Consider the following 23,353-nt stretch of genomic DNA (forward strand, 5'->3'; position numbering starts at 1 on the left):
CTCCTTTGTCAGGAATGTGCAGAGAATATTGATAATTCTAGTGAAAGGAACGAAATTTTTTTATTTTAAAGATTTATTTATTTTTATTCAAAAGTCAGATATACAGAGAGGAGAAGAGACAGAGAGGAAGATCCTCCGTCCGATGATTCACCCCTCCAAGTGAGAGCAATGGCCAGTGCTGCGCCAATCCGAAGCCTGGAGCCAAGGAACCTCCTCCCGATCTCCCACACGGGTGCAGGATCCCAATTTGGGATGTCCTCAACTGGTTTCCCAGGCCACAAGCAGGGAGCTGGATGGGAAGTGGAGCTGCTGGGATTAGAACCGGCGCCCATATGGGATCCCGGGGCGTTCAAGGCGAGGACCTTAGCCGCTAGGCCACACCGCCGGGCCCGAAAGAAACCAAGCTTGATGGAATAATGAATGACTTTTATGAATGCTGTGTATAAGTTTTGCTTTCTAAATGCTTTGAAATTTTTAAGAGATTTATTTATTTGAAATGGCAAGGGATGGATCTGGTGCAATAGCCTAGTGACTAAATCCTTACCTTGCGTGCGCCAGGATCCCATATGGGTAGCAATTTGTGTCCTGGCTGATACACTTCCTATCCAGCTCTCTGCTTGTGGCCTGGGAAAACAGGATAGTCCAAGGCCTTGGGACCCTGCACCCCTGTGGGAGACCTGGAGGAAGCTCCTGGCTCCTGGCTTCAGATCAGAGCTGCTGTGGGCATTGAGCCGCTTAGGGAGTAGTCAGAGGATGGAAGATCTTTTTCTCTGTCTTTCCTTCTCTGTAAAACATCGACTTTCCAATAAAAATAAAGAAGTCAAAAAGGAAAAAAAAAAAAACAAGAAAGGATAAAGGAGAGAGAGAGACATTTGCCATTTTCCTGGGGCCAGCATTATTGCACAGCAGGTAAAGCTGGTACCTATGACACTGGCATCCCATACGGGTGTCAATTCGTATCCTGGCTGCCCCACTTCTGACCCAGCTCCCTGCTAGTAGGCTGAGAAAAAGCAGCAGAAGAAAAGTGTTTGGACCCCTGTACCCAGATGAAACTCCTGGCACAACTTTGTTTTCCATCTGGCACAACTCTGACAAGATTTTCTGTCTGCTGCCATGGTGGTTGGTGCTGGGCGGTGCTGAAGCTAGTAGCCACACGGGTGGTCGAGAGCCCATGTACTTGGGTAACCTGCTGCTTTTGAAGGTACATAGCAGCAGTCTGCATCAGAAGCCCAACAGCCAGGACTTGTATGGATAGAATGCTGGCGTTCCATGGGACAGACTAATGTGGCACGTAACAACACTGGCCCTCTGTCTATGTTTGAGAGGCGAAGGGAAAGAGAGAGAAAGCTCCCATCTGCTGATTTACTTTTCACATGTCCACAACAACTTAAGCCGAGTGCTTGGAACTCAATCCAGTCTCTCTTACAGGTGGTAGGAGCACAGTCACTTTGACCTTTGCCACCACTAGTGACAATTTCTAGAGGAGGGAAAAACAGTGAGTAGAAGTGTAGTGTGTGTAATCCTCGCAGTGGAAGCAGCTGCTAGAGATGCTATAGAAGGGAACCTTCTGTTTAGGGAAGAGGCATCTGATAGCAGGCATCCAGCAGAGGGTCAGTTTCATTTTCTGTTTTCTCTGTTAAGTCTCTCTCTGTGTTACTCAAGATTTATTGCTTTATTTGAAACATAGAGTGAAAGAGGGGGAGACAGAGATAACTTCCCATCTAGTGACTTTCCAGATGCCCACAACAGTCAGAGCTATGCCACACTGAAACCAGAAATTGCTTCTAGACCATCATCTGCTGCCTCCAAGGTGCATTAGCAGGAAGCTCAATAGGAAACAGAGTAGCAGGGGATCAAACCAGCCCTCTGTTGTGGGCTGCAGGCGTCCCTAGCAGCAGCCTTAGGCCACTGCGCTACAAGACCCACCCCTAATAATTATGAGTTATGTGACTTTGTTACGATTGAACACACACTCTGGTGTGTTTCAGAAATACTAAACTCTGTTTATTATTACATTAAATTTATTTTATTTTTTAAAGATTTATATTTATTACAAAGTCAGATATACAGAGAAAGGAGGAGAGACAGAGAGGAAGATCTTCCATCCGATGATTCACTCCCCAAGTGAGCCGCAACGGGCCGGCCGATCCGATGCCAGGAACCTGGAACTTCCTCCGGGTCTCCCACGCGGGTGCAGGGTCCCAATGCATTGGGCCGTCCTCAACTGCTTTCCCAGGCCACAAGCAGGGAGCTGGATGGGTGGAGCTGCCGGGATTAGAACCGGCGCCCATATGGGATGCCGGGGCTTTCAAGGTGAGGACTTTAGCTGCTAGGCTACGCCGCCGGGCCCATATTACATTAAATTTATAAGCAGTAAAACATACCCAGTATTTTAAAATGCATGGCTTTAAACTACTTTCTAAAATTATTTTTTAAAATGATCAAAAAATGAAATTATTAGCTAGGTAGGGAACAGATGTTTGCTCTAGGGGGTAAGATGCTCTCATCCCTTGTCATAGAATCTTGGTTTGATCCCTGCCTCTAGCTCTTGGTTGCAGCTTCCCTTTAGTGAGGTCCCTAAGAGGCAGCTCTGCTGGCTCAAATAGTTGTGTTCCTGCGACCCGTGTAGGAGACCTGAAATGAGTTCCCGGTTCCCAACCTGGTGTCAGCATTCCCTCCCTCTCCCACCCATTGGCCATGTGGACATTTGAGCAGTGAGCTGATAGATGGCTTAATCTGTTTCCCTACCTGCTAAATAAATAAACTGTAAAAATTATTTACCAAATATATTACAGTACTTAAAAGTGCTTCACATGTGCACCTGTGTGTATGTAATACACAATGAATAGATGTGGGAAATGTTTGGAGACTGCTGGTAAAAAAAAAAATTGTGTATTTTAAACTATAAAGCTGAATTAATAATCAAATATCTTTTCAACAAGAAAAGCTTAAAGCTGGGAACTTTTCCTTCTACAGAAATATGCTTGCACTTTTTACAAGTTCAATATTGTTAACTTGTTCTATATAAATGTTTGTCAATTCTTGGTGTGGAATTAATTGTTGAATGTTATACTCCAAGTTCCTTAGTCACATTAATTATAAAGGACTTTTTTTTTTTTGAAGAAAAAAAATATTTGCTTAGGGTTTAAAATGTGTAAGCCTGTTTAATTGAAAAAGGTAATCTGTTTTAAATGCATGCTTCTTTAGTCATATTTTGAGTGACAGGTACTTTGATTTTCTAAAGATTTTCTTTCCATATTAGTAGTAGCTAGCACAGTCTGGGGACGGGCATTTGACCTAGCAATTGGGATGCCTGCATCCCGTGCCAGAATGTATATTTTGAGTGCCCATCTCTGATACCTGGGAGTGGAGTAACCAGGACCTGACCCAGCACTGCAATATGAGATGCTAGTGTTCACAGTGGCTGGTTAACTTGCTGTGCCACAAAGCTGGCTCACTTCTGCTATTGTACAACCTCGAAGGTAGCAGTAATGAGTTAAGTGATTGAGGCTCTGTTTCCTTCATGAAGAAACCTGCTGAGTTTCTTGCTGCTGACTGACTACAGGCTGGGCCATTGAAGGCATATGCTAAGTGAACCAGCTGATGGGAGCGTGTTCTCTCAAATAAATAAGTAAAATATTTGTAAGTCAAAAGAATTTTTAATGGGAAAACCTAAAAATATTTGATGAAGGAAAGTGAAAGTAAAATGTTCAGAGTAGGAACAGGTGTCATGTGGCATGGTAGATAAGCCACTGCCTGTGATGCTGGCATCCGTTCTGTGTTCTGGCTCATCCCTCTGCCTCACTTCCTATCCTGCTCCTTACTGATGCGCCAGGGAAAGCAGTGAAAGATGGTTCTCAAGTCCTGGGATGTAGGAGCCAAGAAGCTCCTGGCTGCTAGCTTTGGTCTGGCTGTTTGGAGAATGAACCAGCAAATGGAAAAATCTCTCTGTAAATCTGTTGCAAATAAATAAATCTTAAAAAAAGAACCAGTTTTGTAAAGTTACATATTTTAAAGTAATAAACCTTATCATTCACTTTAGCAAATTAGTTTCAGGGGAGATTTCAACTGACCACGTCTGAAATGAATTTGAAAATTTACTGTTTAATTTTTGATGTCTTCATAACAAGGTAAAAGTGGGTAGTTATTGATATTGTCAGCATTCCTGTAAACATTTTCCATATAATTTCCTGACAACTGCTTTTTTAAGAAAGAGAGAAGGCAGTTTGATACAGGTTGTTTCCTCTTTGTCCTTAATTTCATTATAGGACTTACGGTTTATCCAAAACCATTGAGTGCATTGGAGTATACATTCAGTGCGTCTGATCCAGAATCCTATAGAGAATACGTTGAAGACCTTAAGAGTTTTCTAAAGCGTAAGTATATTTTCTTAGATAAAAGGTTTTAGTTAGCATGTGAACTCTAGTGTCAAATTATGATAACTTTTTAGAATGTCATTCATAGAATCTGTTGTACCTTTTTTTATCTCCTCCTGTCGAACACAGACCACTGAGAGGGTGTGCATCTATATTAGTAATTGTAGTAATTACATTATAGTAATTAGTCTGACTTAGAAATATTTGGGCCTAAGCCTAATTAATAGTTGATTGATTTTTCTATTCTAATTCTACAGTGACTGCACTAAGGGTTCATTGGACACAGTATTTGTGTGTGCTTTAAAAAACAAATGAAAAAAGATTTATTGAAGAAAATAGGTGTTGCATAAAAAATAATGCCTGTATTTGTAATACTAGTGTAGGAGACAGAATTTTTATTGTTTAAAAAATATGTCTGTGTCTTAAAATCTGTGAGTTGTTTTTCAGTTTTTAACCTTCGATAGCCATTCTAGCCTGCTTTTTCCTATTTTGCTTGTTCTGCTCATTTGTGGAAATAATATTAACACTCACATGAGTAATCACTACAAGCCCTGGTGTGTTGCTTCTTTATCACCTCATCTTAGTCACATAACCATAGTTCCTGCCAGAACTAGTAGGACTCCATTGCCAAAATCATTAAGACGCTGCCACCAGTCCATCAAACTTGCTCATTTAGCTTTTGTCCTATGCATTATTCTACCCTGATACACTTTCAATTCACTGATTTTTTTTTTTTTTAATTTACTTGTTTGTTTGAAAGGCAGAGAGACAGACGTGCCAGGGATGGGGGCGCTCTTCCAGCAGTTCCTTCCTTCCCCAAATGCGTGCAAGGCTTGGGCCAGGCTGAAGTCAGGAGCTCCACTGGGTCTCCCAGAATGAGCGTTAGCGGAAAGCACAGTTGGTAGTTGGGGGGGAAGATACACTCTGTTATGTAATACAGGCACCCCAAGTGGTAACTTACTGTGCCATAGTGCTGACTCTAAATGGCCACCGTGCCCTCAGCTGGGCCAGTTCAAAGCCAGGAGCCAGGAGTTTCTTCTAATTCTTCCACATGGGTGCAGGGGCTCATGGACTTGAGGAGCCATCGTTTCGCTGCTTTCCAAGGCCATTAGCAGGGAAAGAGAGGAAACAGCAGCTGGGGTTTGAGCTGGCACCCTTGTGAGAAGGGTGCCACTGTAAGCAGTGGCTTTACCTGCTGTTTGTTTTGAGGGCTGTTTTATGGCAAACACTAGCCTAGGTTTCAGCAATGAACAAAAGAATGATTCTGTCTGTGTGGAGCTTCTGGTCTAGTGGTGTGTTAGATGATATGTGCTCTGCAAGAGGAAGATAAAGGAGAGTCAGGGAGGGTTGCAGTTTTCGGCAGGATGTCTGCAAGCCCTCGCTGAAAAGGGAACCCTTGGGAAGAACCTGAAGGTAAAAAGGGATCTAGCAAACACATAACTCAGAAGGCAGACAGCACATGGTCGCTGAGGCTTACGTTTGTTGTGTTCAGTGTTGGTCAAGGAAGCAGACGTTGGATGCCGTGAGCCGAAGGAGAGATGCCGAAGATGAAGGGCAGAAAGTTAGAGCAGGCTCCGATTGTGTCGATCCTGAGAGGCCTTCATCAAGTTCTCTGCTTTTTCTGTCAACCCAGACGGGGTATTTTGAGGAGCAGAACAGTTGAGGAGGGGTGTGCAGAGAAATCTTAAATACCTTAGTGAGGAGTAACTAATCTTTGTGTCCTACTTAGTAAGGTATATGTGAGTCCAAGCTGACTGTTTACTGTCTGTTCTAAGTTTTTCTTACTGGTCTCTTGACTATCTGATCTGATTTTGAGGGGGTGGGCTCCAGGGTGACCCTCATTGCAAGAGGGGGTGGGGAGCCGAAGTTGGAATTAAGTAAGGACCAGAGAAAGCTCCTCTCCCTATTCCCAAAGGAAGTTTACTGTTCTTCTGTTTCTGAGGACCACTCAGGGCTCCTGGCTGTTGTTCTGATGACATTAGATCCGTGAGGAAGGATCTGGGCTTCTTCCATCCAGTGTAGAAGATCTGATAGGTAATGGATGACCAGAGTTTTCGGCCTACAAGGGCAGTCCAATTCCCCGTGGTCTCTTTGGCAGTTGGGATATAGTCGTTGGTGCCCATGCTCATAGTCCTTGGTGAAGATCCGGGAGTCTCCAGGGTTGGGATAGAAGCCTCCTCCTGTCCTCTTGCTCCACTCTGTGGTCCCCCTCTGCTCTGTGTATATGACCTCCTATTAAGAGGCTGTCAGGGGCCTGGAGCCATGGCCTAGTGGCTAAAGTCCTCATCTTGAACGCCCCGGGATCCCATATGGGTATCCCCGGCAGCTCCACTTCCCATCCAGCTCCCTGCTTGTGGCCTGGGAAAGCAGTTGAGGACGGCCCAAAGCTTTGGGACCCTGCACCCGCGTGGGAGACCCGGAAGAGGTTCCTGGTTCCCGGTTTTGGATTGGCACAGTACCGGCCCGTTCCGACTCACTTGGGGAGTGAATCATCGGACGGAGGATATTCCTCTCCATCTCTCCTCTCTGTATATCTGACCTTGTAATAAAAAATAAATCTTTAAAAAAAAAAAAGGCTGTAAGGATCACTCTTGGATCCCACTGCATGTCTTTATAGTTTTTGCTAATGTCTAATGCAGATTCAAGTCTGCTGTCTGTAATTTACCTGTTAGAATCTTGGTAGGTTATACTTCACATCTTCCTCACACTCTGAGAAAGTGGAAGATGTCTCTGCTCTCTCAACCCATTACAGAATAACAGGGTATTAAAAGCATATCAGGCTTTTCAGTTCTTTGATGTAGATTACAGGCAATCTGTCTGCTCATCGATTGTTGCTTCGTTGGTTACATCACTATATCTTATTGCGTGTGATACAGGCTGTTTGAGGTTGTAATATTATAATTTACAGGTACTATTCAATAAGATGTAACTTCATGCTTTTAAGGTTTTTTGTTTTTAGTATTTTTTGTCTGTGAATATTATATCTTATAATTGTGGCTTTCATATCTAACCCTTTAGTTGGCTGGCACTGTTCTCTCCTATTTGTAAACTGTCAGTTGAGGTAGTCTCTTAAAGTTCTTTCCTGGAAGATTCCTTTCTAGATGGCTGTGTAGCCTTCAACTTTTACCCTGGAGACCTCATTGCTTTCCCTGGTTGAAATCACTGTCTCTTGGCTCCTGCCTTCTTCTGTCCTTGATGGAATGCATTCTGAAGCAACTTTTTTTAGGCATGAAATGTAGGCCTTGAATCTTTCCATTTCCAAGACCGCTTAAATTCTGCCTTCATAATTAATCATTTAGTTTTTGCGTAGAATTTTAATTTCTTCTGTTTTTGCCCTTCTGCAAGGTTTTGGGGGTTTTGTTTTGTTTCAGTTTTCAGTATCTCTTGAGTGTTCTAAAATTTTCTGTCTGGATTTCGGTCTCTACTCTTTAGTTGGAATTTGACTCAATCTTTTGGGGATGGACCAAGTTTTTCGGTTGAGGGGCAATTATCTTCTGTTACTACTTTGTTTTTTTTTTTCAGTTGAATTTTTTGGTTCTGTGTCTGGAACTATTGTTTTAGTTGGTTGTCGGACCTCCTGTTTTTCTTTTCTGTTTTTACTTAAACTTTGCGAAAGATTTTCAACTTTGGGTTTTTTTTTTTTTTTTTAAGATTTATTAAAAGACGGAGTAATGGAGTAAGTGGCAAAGACAGAGAGAAAGCAGCAGCTGGACTGGCTGAGACTGGAATCAGCAGCGAGGAAATGTACCAGTGTCTCCTGTGGTGCTCGGGTCAGCATGTGGTGCCTCCCAGGTGCCCCACAGGAGGCTGCGTCAGGCAACGCTTGTTGATTCTTAGGAACTCCTTTTTCTTGTTTAAAAGCTAGAAGTATTTTGTTCAAACTATCTCTGCTTTAGGGTCATTGTTTTTCTGGGTATTTTGCTTTTCTTTTAGGCTTTTGTCAGATGAATGAGATGCTTTGGTTAGTCTGGATTGGTAACCTTTCTTTCCATCGTGCCTCATGGAGGGAGTCCATAGTCTGAGCCTTTGACATCCCACTTTTTTTATATATATAATTTGTATTGTTTTTTGATGCAATTTAGTTGGCACTGGGCTCTCCATTTCTGTTCCCCTAATTCTCCCCTCCCCTCTGTTCTCCTCTCTAGAATCATAATGTGTATCCATTGTGAATTTTTCCAAGTCTATCATGCTTGCACTGGAGTATCTCCCAGCCATGTAGAAGAATAACTTTTCATTGTAGGTTAAGTCTTGTATCCTGGGGCCCTAATATAGGTACAGTGATGATTAAGCCTTCATTGTTTATGGGCAGTACCAATAACAGTTATATGTGGACACTGACAATCACAGGTGATTATAAACAATCCACCTCCTGTGGATGACATCCCACTCCTTGCTCTTTGGAGGAATCCTGCATCCCTCAGACTGTGCAGTCGGCTGGCTGCCTCCATCTGAATGCTTCCTCCAGCTTACACGTACATAACAAACCTCAGCTTCAGCTGTGTACCATTCCACTGAGTGTAGGCTGTGCAGGCATCCTATGTCATTATGCTCCTGCGGTGGTGGTTTTGCCTCAGTGTCCCATAGGCAGCAGCAAAGCCCTTTTATGTGCTTGCCATTATATCTTTTTGGGTCATTCACGGAGGAGGCATTCAGATGATACTGTGGGTTGGGCTGCTACTGAGAGATTTGATTTGTAGTCCAGTTTGTACGGTTGTTGAAATGCCGTATGTTAAAAGCTAAAGGAACATGACCCGGCGTGGTAGCCTAGTGGTTCAAGTCCTCGCCTTGCCCTCTCTGGGATCCTATGTGCGAGTTGCTTCTAGTCCCTGTTGCCCCGCTTCCCATCCAGCTCCCTGCTTGTGGCCTGGGAAAATAGTTGATGATGGCCCCAAACCTTGGAACCCTGCACCTGTGTGGGAAACCTGGAGGAGGCTCTGGGCTTCTGGCTTCGGATGGGCTCAGCATCAGCCATTGCAGCTACTTGGGGAGTGAATCATTGGATGGAAGATCTTGCTCTATGTCTCTCTTCCTCTCTGTATATCTGACTTTCCAATAAAAACAAATAGATCTTTAAAAAAAAAAGCTAAAGGAACAAATTTAAAATTCTCTTCCCGAAGTTGTGAAGTAATTGGCATTACTTGGTTTATTTTTTTTTTTTTTTAAGATTTATTTTATTTTTATTACAAAGTCAGATATACTGAGAGGAGGAGAGACAGAGAGGAAGTGGAGCTGCCGGGATTAGAACCAGCGGCCATATGGGATCAAGGCGGGGACCTTAGCCACTAGGCCACGCTGCCGAGCCCTACTTGGTTTATTTTTGAAGAGCATTGTTCAGAGGATGGTGTATGTTGGTTGTGTGTAATATGTGTTTGGGCTGACCTCACACACATATGTTTCCTTTTTAGCATATACTTTAGAAGAACAGAAGAATCTCACGGACTGTCATATCGGCGGAGTACTCTTTGTTCAGGATGGTCCAACTTACACTGCTTGTCAGTTTCCTGTTTCCTTACTTGAAGCATGCAGTGGTCTGGATGACCCTTCTTTCGGTTATTCCCAAGGAAACCCTTGTATTCTTGTGAAAATGAACAGAGTACGTACATCTTTTACTTCTGCTGCTTTTTTCTAGTATCTTCTTGAGCTGACAACTGTTAGATTATTTCCATTTGTGATATTGTCTTACTAAATGTTTCATTGGATAGCTTAAAAGTCTAACAGTGATATTTATTGATATTTGGGGAAGAGTTAATAGAAAAACAGATTAGTTCCTGGATTAATCCTGGATTGTGGAATCCAAGTAACTTTATATATGCCTTTTGCATACCTATATCTACATAGACTAATGTTTCATGAGGCAAGCATCTAATTTTCTCTGAATATTAGCAAAGCATAGTTTTGTAGTAAATGTACACATAGTTAAGTAGTGAAATACAAATAAAATCATGTTCTAATGGGCTCAGTGGAATGCTGTGGTTCCAGCAGAATTGGCAGCGTTTTGCTGCTTCTCAGCAAGCCTGGAGTTGTGTCGCTCTTAGCAAAGTGAGACTTATGTTCCATGTGACAGTAATAATGGACTAAGGTCATTGCACAGTCCATTTGGTAAAGTGACTCTTAACCCCTGGGATGTGCTGCGCTCTCAGTGTGCAGCTGTTGATCTATGCCACAAAGCAGTTTTCCTTGAAGAGTGAAGTCACTCCTGGTCACTGAAGTAGGGCAGTTTCTTAAACTGATATATACCTCCTAAGATCACGCATTGATATACAAAGGACACTTCAAAAGCTCATAGCAAAATGACTAAAAGATATTTATTTGATACCAGAGATTCAAATCCACGCATATTTTTTATAAGATCACTATCAGTAAGTTAACTGGTACTGTCCCTACTGAAAGTAAGGCTTGAATCTTTTCAAATTGGCAGTGCTAAATAAGCAGTTTCTGGGTAGAGAATCAGCTGTGTGTGAATTGTCCAGAGAAAACAGCGCCCCAGCCTCTGCTTCTGTCTTTTTGGAAGGCTGGAAACAGTGAGAGTCTGCACCTTCTCCCATAGCAGCTGGAGTACTTCTAAAACACTGTCTGGCATGGGGCCGTAGCTCAGCACATATCAGTGGGATTTAGACTTTATCCAACAATTCAGAATTGAGCCAAAAGCAGCGTGAAATTATATGATCTAGTTTGTAAAATGAAATTTTACTTTGATGCCTTTGGTAGTCCCAACTTGCCAGAGGAATCCGCAACATCTCACAGGGCCAACCTTGCTAGGTTTCCCTTCTCATGACAGTGCTTTTCAATGACTAGAGTCAGGCTGCACTTGCAGTTGGGCATGTGACCATACTGGCCTAGGCAGTCTTAGCCTAACAGGGTGAATTGTGTGTGTGCCTAGCCTACCAGAGAGTTGAATTCCAGCACAGTCCCAAAGTCACTGCACTGGTGAAGCTGGTTATTACCATCAGTGTTGTTAGGTTGTAAGCACTATTTGTTTTTGGAAAGAGTTCACATCTTAAAAACATGCAGCATGTAAACTGTATTATGAATTTGGAATGGCCAGAAAGTCCTCTCACAAAATAGATCAGGGGCAGGGAACATTGTTCCCGTGGATGTCATGTAAGGGCCCTGAAGGTGACCACAGGTAGGACTCAAAGCTCGATAAATCTGTAGCAGGATGATTTTTAAGTTGATAATTCTGCGTGGCCTGTGAATGATATTATAAATGTCCAAGCTGACTTTGGTAGAAAACATGCCCTACTCCTGAAATAAATGGGCAAATACCTATTTACTGTGTATGTGGAAGTAGCCTCATTACATGGGACTGGTTGGTGCTTTGAAAGTATAAAAACACAATTCTTAGCATATTTCTTTTGGAGTGGGTAGCTGTGAAGTCTGGCAAGGCTGGGGGAGAGCCTTGTAATGGGGATTGTGACCTAATATATTTTCATAAAGAGCAATTTATGCTCTTTATGTACTTTAAACGATTTGTTCATGTAAACAGATTTAAGAATTTCTATTACTATTTTAATAGCTCTTTAGTAATTAAATTATACTAAAAGTTCATTTTAATTCTCAAAAAAAAAAATGGAAATAAAGGGAGAATATTAGAATTGGTGTTAACTTCAACGCTCTATTCCTTGTCCCTGGTAACAAAGGGGGAGTTCCTCGGTGCCTGTGGTATTTAAAGTAACCATTGTTATTTTCCATCTTAGATCATTGGATTAAAGCCCCAAGGAACACCAAGGATAGAATGTATTCCAAAGGTTGGTATTTTTTTAAAGTCACTTTGTTAAAGCTTTCAAGTATATTAAAAATCAAATGAGGTTGCCTGTTTGTTTTTTTTTTAACAGCCTCACTACTGCCATTCTTAGTCTAAAATCCCACCAGATGTTTTTATTAGAAAGTCAGATTTGTAGAGAGAAGAAGGGACAGAGAGAAGGATCTTCCATCCACTGATTCACTCCTCAAGTGGCTGCAGTGACTGGAGATAAGCTGATCTGAAGCCAGGAGATTCATCTGGGCCTCTCACAGGGGTGCAGGGTCCCAAGACTTTGGGCATCCTTTATTGCTTTTCTGGACCACAAGCAGGGAGCTGGAAGGGAAGTGGGGCAGCCAGGATACACGATGGTGCACATACGGCATCCCGGTGCGTCAAAGGCCAAGGACTTTAGCCAATAGGCTGCTATGCCAAATCTCCCTCTGCCCCAGCTGTCTTGAAAACAACCCATTCTGCTTCCTGCTTATAATCCAGAATATGTCTTCCCTTTGTCTTTGACGTCACCCACATTGCCTTTTCATACTCAACTACCATATTTCATCAATTTTTCTTTTTTTTTTTTAGGTTTATTTATCTGAAAGATATCAATTCTTAAGATTCATTTTCCTGTTCCCACATCAGTAACACTAAAGTTAGGCTTTAACCTTACAATTGAAGGTGTGTTAATACTGATGTACAATTTTTTTCTTTAATAGTTCATGAAGATGATAATGTGGCAGACTATCAATGCCATCTGAGATTAATGAAATATGGTACTTTTTCCTTAAGGTAGAATCAGTCGTTGTCTTTACCCTGTGAAGGCCTACTTTATGATTAAGTGCCGTGCAGTTTTCATATCATAACTTCTTTTGTTTTCTCTCCATGCTGCAAATGCAACTAAGACAAATATGTAAAAGATGGGTAAGAGTTCTGAGAAGTTTATCGTTGTGTTAAAAATTAACTCCAATTTATGACAGATGTGCATTACTTAAGATATTGCATTAAAGTTACGTTTAGATTGGATAGTGTTGAGTGGCAGTGTAATTCATAACCTCAAATGAATTTTTTTTGAGGGGCGGGGGAACTTCTTACTCATTGGCTCTTAGATTTGGCCATGTTTCAGAATGACGTGTGCCTACCAGGTGCCCAGTCCTCCAAGTTTACTGTTGATACTGATGCTGCAGGACCTATACTCTGAAAACTCCTGCTTTGTAAGCCATCCTTAACTAATCTTAAAAAAAAATTATTTTATTACAAAGTCAGATATACAGAGAGGAGGAGAGACAGAGAGGAAGATCTTCTGTCCGATGATTCACTCCCCAAGTGAGCGCAACGGCTGGTGCTGTGCCCATCCGATGCCGGGAACCAGGAACCTCTTCCGGGTCTCCCACACGGGTGCAGGGTCCCAAGGCTTTGGCCCATCCTCGACTGCTTTCCCAGGCCACAAGCAGGGAGCTGGATGGGAAGTGGAGCTGCCGGGATTAGAACCGGCGCCCATATGGGATCCCGGGGCTTTCAAGGCGAGGACTTAAGCTGCTAGGCCATGGCGCCAGGCCCAATCCTTAACTAATTTTTTTTTTTAAAGATTTATTTTATTTATTTTTTTAATAGATTTTGATTTTACTTTTATTACAAAGTCAGATATACAGAGAGGAGGAGAGACAGAGAGGAAGTGGAGCTGCCGGGATTAGAACCGGCGACCATATGGGATCCTGGCGAGGACCTTAGCCACTAGGCCATGCCACCAGGCCCCCTTAACTAATTTTTAAAGAATATGTATTCAGTGTTTAGAATGAATAGCCTACAAGTTTATGATTTCTTGTGTTGAACTGTGGCTATACACAATTCACTTTACTTAAGCTAGTCGGCTCAGTGGCAATCTTAGAACCAAGCTATTAATTAAAAACACATGCCACCTTAAGTTAGCCAGATGAACAAATTCTAATAAGAATTTGAGCATATACCGTCAGCTCTTAAGACAAAGATTATGACTACGGGTACAGGTAGAAGCAACACTGTACAGTTCTTCATGATCTGGGACTTGATTGCAAATCTTTCTGGTGGGAAGTGTTCCTGAGGAGTGAGGCTGTTTGTGCAAGGGTACCCATACACAGGCACTCTTCCTTTGCAGGTGCGGCGACTGCATAAGGCTTGGAATGGTGGGACTGGGGAGCACAGTCACCAGAAAGGAACATACATGCGCAGTCAGGCCAAAAGCACAAAACCTTTACACGTATTCTCTCAGGCTTCCGTTTGGGGAGCCTTTGGACTAGTATTACCTCCAATTCTCTCTTTCATGAAGGTTCTAAATACATTTTTCTCTTTATATGATAGATTCTTTACTTGTAGGATAGTTGGGGAAATGTTAATGAAAATCTAGGTCTAATTTTTTGGGTTTCAATTGCTATCCTTTTTGCTTTGAAGAAATGTGTGTAAGGTACATAAAATAATCCAAATAAGTAGAGTTGTTGAGTTACCTAGTTGTGATATTCTATTTGATTTTTGTGACACAAAATTACATTTTACTCCTAGGCTAGTTATAAATGAGGAGCCAGGTATTACCCATGTTTTAGAGGTGTGGCCGTGTAGAACAGATGGAAGCATTCGAACTATTATTACACTATTGTCTGTGTCAAGTGGTCTTTTAGTTCTTTGGTTGACACATTTATCTTTATCATGTGTGTGCTTTGTCTTACACTTGCTATAGTAGTTTGTACAACTTAGAGTGTTGAAAATATAAAAACACTGATGACAGGGCATGTTTTTGAATTTTACACTGGAAATAGCATTTGCTATTTTTCAATATTTCATTTTTACAGTGTGCATGTTTCACTTAAAATCTAAGGCATGCTTCATTTAAGAAAATCTAGAATTGAAAGGAGAAAAAAATACTGCCCAGAGATAATCACAGATTAGCACATCTTGTGTTTGTGCGCAAGTCCTTTATGGGTAATTGTGTAGAAGAAACAAAATATTTTCAGCAGAACTTGGTGACTGCTGATTCTGTCAGTGCCTGGTTCTGATTTAATGCCGGTACCGGTCTGGCTGCGGACTTTCCGGTTCGTGTTAATATGAAACACATCCTAGAAGGCACGAGTATTTGACTTCAAGCCTGGGTTGAGTTTCTGGCTCTGAACTTTGGCCTTGGGAGCTCTCTGTCAGTCTGTCTGACTCTTGAGTAATTAAAATTCTGAAAGTAAATAGATTTTAAAAAAAAAGACAACCTTCCTAGAAATATGAGATTGGCTAAGACTGTCACCTGGTGACCTTTGAGTGCATGGCCCCTCCTCCGGAGTAGACTGATCCTGTTGGGGTGGTTGGGCCTCAGTGAGGTTAAGTGAAATGTCTGGCAGCAGAAAGTGCCCAGTGAACTATAACTTGAAGGTTTTTAGTTGGGAGAATAGCTCCACGTTTTTGCGAATCTCACATACTAAGGTAAAATAGGTTCAACATAAGCAGTACCACAGTGGCTGTTTTTTCTCCAGTATTAAATACTGTTTCAATTTTAAGCCTTTCTATGCTACCTAGGGAATGCAAATACAGGGTGATGTTTTAGTAGTAGGTAAAAACGGCTCCTCTTGACCTTGTCACCTGCTCTGGGCGGTGACCCTGTCTTTCTGCGATCACCCTTCCCGCGGGCATGTGCCTTCTTCTGCCTCCTAGTGATGACTGAGAAGCAGCAGAGGAGGGGTTTTCCAGAGAGCGGTTTCTTGGCTTTGCTCTGCTGTTCTCTGTGTTTCCAAAGGTGGAGTTGTTCACATCTAACATTGAAGGGTTTAGGAGCGTCCTAGTTTAACTTGTGCTTAGTAAACCCACTGCTGCTTCTCGGGTACAAGTTGATGTGCTAAAGTTGGTGTTTAGAATGAAATGTTCATAAATTACGTATCTTTCAGGAAGAGTATTAGACATGACTAATAGCATGAGTAAATTGAATTGCAGATCGTGATCAAATTTCTGCATAACTTGGAATTCCAGAAGACTTGTAGTACTGGTTTACATGCCCTTATGAATTTAAATATTGAAGGGTTTGGTTTGGAACACCCTACGTTTTCTGCCAGTAGTTCCTGTCAGTATCATTATGAGCTGACTTCCACATCTGAATGCTGCTTTCTGGACTGGCAACTCGTGGTGGCTCGCTTTCTTACCTGCCAACAGAATTTTTATTCATTTCACCAAAATAGCAGTCCCAAGACTACTGCATTCCTGCTGTCGGGGTGGATAAGCTGTTGGGTGTTGGAAAGCAGATCAGAGTTTAGACAGGACATGAGAACAACCTGCTGCATCTTAAAAGGGACTCTTAAAGAAAAATCTGGGTCATATCAGGAAATGAAAGAAGAAACAGTATGGCTTATGTTTAATACTTATTTTTAAGACGAGCAAGTCTCCAGTCAGAAACACAGGTGGGATACTGGTGTCGGTCTCTCCCACAGCGTTCATAATCTGCTACTTTAATTAGGTAAACATTTTTAATCCTTTTTTTGTGACCTAAAAAAAGCTTTTTTTGCTTTCACTTCTAGGAAGAAAATGTAGCAGCCATATCAACTTATCCTAATAACGGAACTATAGACTTAAAATATTTTCCTTACTACGGAAAAAAACTACACGTAAGTATTTAGGAGTTATTATGTGATACTTACTCCCAGCTGTTTGGGTTTTAAAAAACAAATGATGATGTCACATCTGTGATTCAGAACACAAAACCCAAGCACAGTTTGGCCAAGTAGTCAAGACACTCACATCCCATCTCAGCACCTGGATTTGATTCCCAGCTCCGCTCCAGACTTCAGTTTCCCTGCTAATAATCATGGGAAACAAAAGGTTTTGGCCACAGAGTTGTGTCCGCACCATTCACATGGGGTCCTGGAGTGGCTTGCCAACTTCTTAGTCTCCGTCCCAAGGCTACTAGCACCAGCTTGGGACTTGACACTGCTGGTGAGCGTGTGTTCTCCCTCGCTGCCTCGCAGTCTCCCAAATCGATAGGCAGAAAAACACACTCTTTTAAAAGCCCTACCAGACAAATGAAAGGTTGATGACTTTCAAAATACCATCTTCATTATAAAAGTAGTATGTGCTTATTTAGTAAAACTAGAGAACTAAAAAATTTTTTAAATCTCAAATTACTTTTCTTTTAAGTGTATTTACTTTTCCTGAACCATTAGGACTGATTTTTGTATTTGGGTTGCTTCTGTTTGTTTTTTAAGGATTTATGTTTATTGGAAAGTCAGAATTATAGAGAGAAGTAAAGATGGAGAAAGATTTTCCACCCGCTGGTTCACTCCCCAAGTGGCTTAAACATCTGGGGCTGGGCTGATGCAGAGTTAGGTGCCTCGTCCGAGTTTCCCCTGTGGGCGCAGAGACCCAAGGACATGGCCGTCCTTGACCACCTTCCCAGGCTACACGTAGGGAGCTAGATGGGAATTGGGGCAGCTAGGGCATGAACTGGGACTCACATGGGGTCCCGGCACGTGCAAGGTGAGAACGCCCAGCCACTAGGCTACCATGCTGGGCCCAGGATTATTTTTTGTAAGATTTATTTATTTATTTTTTTATTGGAAAGGCAGATTTACAGAGAGCAGGAAATACAGAAAGATCTTCCAAATGCTGGTTTACTCACCAAATGGCCATAATGGCTGGAGCTGAGCCAATCGGAAGCCAGGAGCTTGTTCTGGGTTTTTCACAAGGTTTCAGGGTCCCAAGGCTTTGGGACAATCTTCTATTGCTTTCCCAGGTCATAAGCAGGAAATTGGATGGGAAGTGGAGCATCTGGAACAAGCACTGATACCCATGTGGGTTCCTGGTGCTTGGAGGTAGAGGATTAGCCAGTTGAACCATTGCATCAGGCTGAACATCATGCTTCTTTAAAATCAATGCTTGAATGTGTATTTTCTAAATATAAAGATACTGCCTTAATGTGGTTGTGGTTTATTATTAGTGTATCTTGACTATATTGGATTGTTCCAGGTGTTTCAGTAGTATTTTGTTGTTGAGAAAAAGAAGATCCTATATCCTCTGGCTCACTTCCCAACTGGCCACAGTGGCTGGAACTAGGGTGGTCCAAAGCCGCCTCTGGTCTCCCACATGTAAAGGCCCAAGTATTAGGGCCATCCTTCATTGCCATCCCAGGCATATGAACAGGATACTGGATCAGAAGTGAAGCAACCAAAACTTGAATCCATGTGCTGGCACAATAGGTGGAGGCCCATCCCACTATACTATAGCACTGGCCTGAGTGATAATAATGAAAATAGAAGTGTTGTCTCAGTCCATAATGCCATACTGTTGCTTCCTTAGAAATAACCAACAGTAGTTCTTCTATCATGGCCTTACACTTATTAAAAAAGATTTATTTGGGCTGCGCATAATAATCAATGGCTAAATCCTTGCCTTGTAAGTGCCAAGGTCTCATGTGGGTGCCATTTTGTGCTCCAGCTACTGCACTTCCCATCCAGCTCCCTGCTTGTGGCCTGGGAAAGCAGTTGAGAACAGCCCAAAGCTTTGGGACCCTGCACCTGCGTGGGAGACGCAGAAAAAGCTCCCGGCTCCTGGCTTCAGATTGGCTGAGCTCCATCCATTACGGCCACTTAGGGAGTGAATCAGCAGACAGAAAATCTTCCTTTCTGTCTCTCCTCCTCTCTGTATATCTTGACTTTGCAAGAAAAGTAAATAAAAAGGGAAAAAGAAGTATTTGCTTGTTAAATTGCAGAGACAGAGATCTATCTGCCGGTTTATTCCCCAAGTGGCTACAGTGGCTGGAGCTGGGCCAGGTGAAAGCCAGAAACCTAGAACTCTATCCAGGTCTTTCACATTGGGACAAGAGTTTAAGTCTTGGACCGTCTTCCACTGCTTTCCCAGGAGATTTGGCAGGGAGCTAGATCAAAAGTGAAGCAGCTTGGGCCTAGTGCTGTGGCTCAGTGGCTAAATCCTCACCTTGCATGGGCCAGGATCCCAAGTGGGCCCCGATTCATGTCAGCTGCTCTACTTCCATTCCAGCTCCCTGCTTATGGCACGATTATAAAATTCTAAACAATAAGGAAACATAACTTTTCTTTTAAGATTTTTTTTTTTAGAATTGGAAAGGCAGATTTACAGAGAGAAAGATTTTCCATTCCCTGGTTCACTCCCCAAGTAGCTGCAACAGCCACAGCTGAGCTGATCAAAGCCAGGAGCCAGGAACCTCCTCTGGGTCTCCAATGAAGTTGCAGGGTCCCAAGGCTTTGGGCCAACTTGTGCTGCTTTCCCAGGCCACAAGCTGGAAGCTGGATCAGAAGTGGATCAGCCAGGACACGAACCAGTGCCCATAGATCCTGTCATTTGCAAGGCAAGGATTTAGCCAGTAGGTCACTGTGTTGGGCCCAGAAAGCACAGCCTGTGAGATGCATTTCGAAGCAGTGCCTGGATGAAAATTCAAACACTTTATTCAGTAAGAATCAAAGTATGACATTTCACTTTGAAAAAACCAAATAGGGGCCAGTGTGGTAGTCTATTGGCTAAATCCTTGCCTTGCATGCCCCAGGATCCCATATGGGTGCCAGCTTGAGTCCTGGTTGCTCCACTTCCCACCCAGCTCCCTGTTTGTGTCCTGGTAAAGCAGTCAAGGATGGCCTAATGCCTCAGGACCCTGCATCCACATGGGAGATTGAGAAGAAACTCCGGGTTCCTGGCTTTGAATCAGCGTAGCAACTAGTTAGGGAGTGAACCGGTGGGTGGAAGTTCTTTCTGTCTCTTCTTCTTTCTTAATCTGCCTTTCAAATAAAAGATAAGTAAATCTCTAACAACAATAATAATATTTCTGGTAGAAAAATGTACAGGAGGCTACTCTAAGATTTCAAATAATGTGTTTTCTCTTATTTGCCAGGTGGGCTATCTGCAGCCACTCGTTGCTGCCCAGGTCATTTTTCCTGCCAACAGTACCAAGCAAGAAGTAACGGTTGAGTGCAAAATTGATGGATCACCCAACCTGAAAAGTCAGGATGATCGTGACAAGTTTCTGGGACGAGTTGCTTTCAAAGTCACAGCACATGCATAGTATGAGTAGGATTTCGCCACAGAGTACATGTTGTGTTTGTCTTCATTTTATGTCAGCTGGACCTGCCGTTGTAGAATTCTGAGACTGCCAGAGAAAGGTGGTGCATGGTACATGTGCTGGGGTAACGATCAGGTGCTTCCAGATCACAGTGCTCAGTGTCCTCCGAAGTAACTGCCTGTTGCCTCTGCTGCCCTGGGACCCAGTGTACAGCCATCAGCCAGGGACTGGTGCACACCTGACTCCCAGCATGTAGGATGAGGGACCTCTCAAGTGGTTTCATTGCCAAGTGTCTAAAGCTTCATGTACTGTGCTATGTAAATACTTTATGGATTTAACACTGGTTAACTCATATTCTGATGCCGACAGTTTTAGGAATAAGATGGTACCTGGCCAACATCAAGTGACTTGATAGCCGCAAGAAATGTAGTGTGGGGGGAGTTCTGTTTGTGAACAATAAAGAGTAAATAAAAGTGGGTTTGAAAAGTGTTATCCTGGATTTTTTTGTAAAATCAGTTTTACCTGCTAAATTAATCTGGATTTTTTTTTTAAAGATTTATTTATTTTTATTGGAAAGTCAGATATACAGAGAGGAGGAGAGACAGAGAGGAAAATCTTCCGTCTGATAATTCACTCTCCAAGTGACCTCAGTGGTCGGTGCTGCGCCAATCTGAAGCCAGGAGCCAGGAGCTCCTCCGTGTCTCCCACACGGGTGCAGGGTCCCAAAGCTTTGGCCCATCCTCGACTGCTTTCCCAGGTCACAAGCAGGGAGCCAGCGAGTTCAAGGTGAGGACTTTAGCCACTAGGCTACGCCGCCGGGCCCTAATCTGGATATTTGATTAACAACAGTTTTTATTGCAAAACATGTTTGGTTTTTGGGGTTTTTTTGTTTGTTTTTTTTCTTAACTAATGGGATCATTTTAGTGTTGGAGCTTTTATGAAGTATTTTAGACCATAAATGATATGTGGGATCTTAATGTTAGCCAGCATGAATCTTCATCTAATGTTTTATGAAATTACATTTATAAGATTTAAATTGTAGATTGTGGAACATCTTGTTACTGCTTTTATTTAGCAGGCTGTGGACTCTTAACAAAAAGATACAAATGGTGAAGTGTAAGCACTTGGAAATTCTTGTTGTTCATAAAGCAGACATGAGCAGTGTAACACGAGGATAAAAGAATGTAGTGGTGTAAGAGCCATAGTGTGGCTTGCAGCTCATGCATTGCTGGGCTGGGCTCAGCATGAACAGGGCCTTCACAGCTGTTGACTTGTTTAAGATTTCATTTGTTTTGAAAAGAGCTGTGGAGCAGGGTTGGGGTCCACTTGTGAAAGCTCCATCTGGGTCTCTTGTGGATGCAGGGACCCACACGCTTGGGACTGTCCTCGCTGAACTTCCCAGGCCATTAGGAAGTTATATCACAAGTGGAACAACCAGGACTTGAACCCATTGTGCAGCACTGCCAGCTCCTGGAATTTCTCTTCTTATGGGTTTGGGTAATAGCAGGCAAGGAAACTAGTATTGTGGTATAACAAGTTAAGCTGTTACTTAGAGTACCAGCATTCCATAACTGAGTTCTAAATAGGAACAATCCAAGTCCCGACTGCTTTACTTGCCATTCAGCTCCCTGCTCATGCACCCACCAGGGAAGGCAGCAGATGATGGCCCAAGTGCTTGGGCCCCTGCACCCATATGCGAGACTCCAGTGGAGATCCTGCCTCTTGGTTTTGGCCTGATCCAGCGCTAGTTAGTGTAAGCATTTGGGGAGTGAACTGGCAGATGCAAGATGTCTTTCCAAAGCCAAGAGCTTCATCCACATCTCCTATGTGGGCTAGCTCTGCTGCTTCCCCAAACCACAAATAGGGAGCTGGATGGGAAGTACAACAACCAAGATTAGAACCAATGCCCATATGGGATCCCAGTGCATGCAAGGCAAGGATTTAGCCGCTAGTCCGTTGTATCAGGCCCACTATTTTCAGCACTCACCTTGGGTCCCTGTCCTAGATGGCCTGGAAGAAACTGGGGTGGTATGGGCAGGGAGGGCTTTTTTGAGAAACTGGGTGCTCATGTGGAAGGTGGGAAATGGGCATATGCAGTGAAGAGGCTGTTACCGTGGACAGGAGGAGGTTAGGCCAAAGAACTGCCAAGTATCCGGTAGTTGCTCATAGGAACCTGGTGTTCTTCATGCTCTCTGGGGTGGGTATGATCTTGGCCCCCATGATCCAAGGTTACATTATATGACAAAGGAGTTTTTCTAGATCAAACCAAGGTGATCAGTTGACCTTCAAATAGGGAGAATCTGGAATTATCTAGGGAACCTCTGTGTAATCTTGGGAGCCTGTGACACAAGTGAAAGCTGAACTTGGGGAGGTGGAGTTCTGTGAGTTCATGAGGAAGGTCTTCAACCAATCATGCCCCTCTCAAGATTTATTTATTTGAAGGGTAGACTTAGAATCGCTGATTTACTCACCAAATGATTGCAACAGCCAGAGCTGGGCTTGTCAGAAGCCAGATTTCTCCTGGTTTCCCATGTGGGTGGAGGGGCCCGAGGACTTGGACCATCCTCCACTGCTTTCCAAGGCACATTAGCAGGCAGTTGTTAACTTGGCACCCATCTGGAATGCCAGCATTATAGGCAGAAGCTTTGCCGACTGCAGCACAAATTGGCTCTGGTATTGTGATTTATTGTTAGTTATGTTTGTTTATTTGAAAAGTGGAGTTTCATATGCTCATCACTCTCCAGATAGCCACAGTGGCTAGGAATTCACAGCAGATAGCGGTTCAAGTCCTTGGATCCCTGATGTACATGTGATAGACCCAAATGGAGCTCCTGACTTCAGTCTGGGTCGAGGCCCATCTATTTCAGGCATAAAAGATGCAATGATTTTAACTAGCCTGTGAAATGAGTGGCCCTCTGAGAAAGTGTCCAGTCCCCTTGTTCCTTGTCCTGCTTAGGGGTTTTGCCTGTCCATCCTAATCCCGCGGTTGCCTGGTCTGCCCCTCTTTGCACCACTACCTGCCCCGCTGTATGAAATGCAGCTGAAGGCTTGCCCTGCTCAGTGTGTGCAGACACCTACCTGCACTGGGGCCATTATTAGCTGTGTCACGTACACCAGGGAGAGGGAGGGCAGCTCAACTGCAGACCGTTCTTTCCTGGAGACCTCCCCTTTCCGAAAGAGCCTCATTTGTGCACTCCTAACACTCAAAGCACA

General features: G+C 43.1%; 1 protein-coding gene across 2 annotated transcripts in view; it reads left to right on the forward strand.

Moving 5' to 3' along the window:
• Positions 1-20,632, forward strand: part of ATP1B3 (ATPase Na+/K+ transporting subunit beta 3) — a 43,630-nt gene extending 22,998 nt beyond the window's left edge. For both annotated transcript variants that reach the window (XM_058661360.1, XM_058661361.1), the window contains exons 3-7: positions 4,269-4,376; positions 9,782-9,969; positions 12,074-12,124; positions 16,635-16,721; positions 19,973-20,632. In XM_058661360.1, coding sequence (XP_058517343.1) covers positions 4,269-4,376; positions 9,782-9,969; positions 12,074-12,124; positions 16,635-16,721; positions 19,973-20,143 — 605 coding nt within the window. In that variant the 3' untranslated portion in view covers positions 20,144-20,632. The remainder of the gene's footprint in view (positions 1-4,268; positions 4,377-9,781; positions 9,970-12,073; positions 12,125-16,634; positions 16,722-19,972) is intronic.
• The last annotated feature ends 2,721 nt before the right edge of the window (positions 20,633-23,353 follow it).

This window comes from Ochotona princeps, chromosome 3 (assembly GCF_030435755.1).
Source record: "Ochotona princeps isolate mOchPri1 chromosome 3, mOchPri1.hap1, whole genome shotgun sequence".
NCBI lineage: Eukaryota > Metazoa > Chordata > Mammalia > Lagomorpha > Ochotonidae > Ochotona > Ochotona princeps.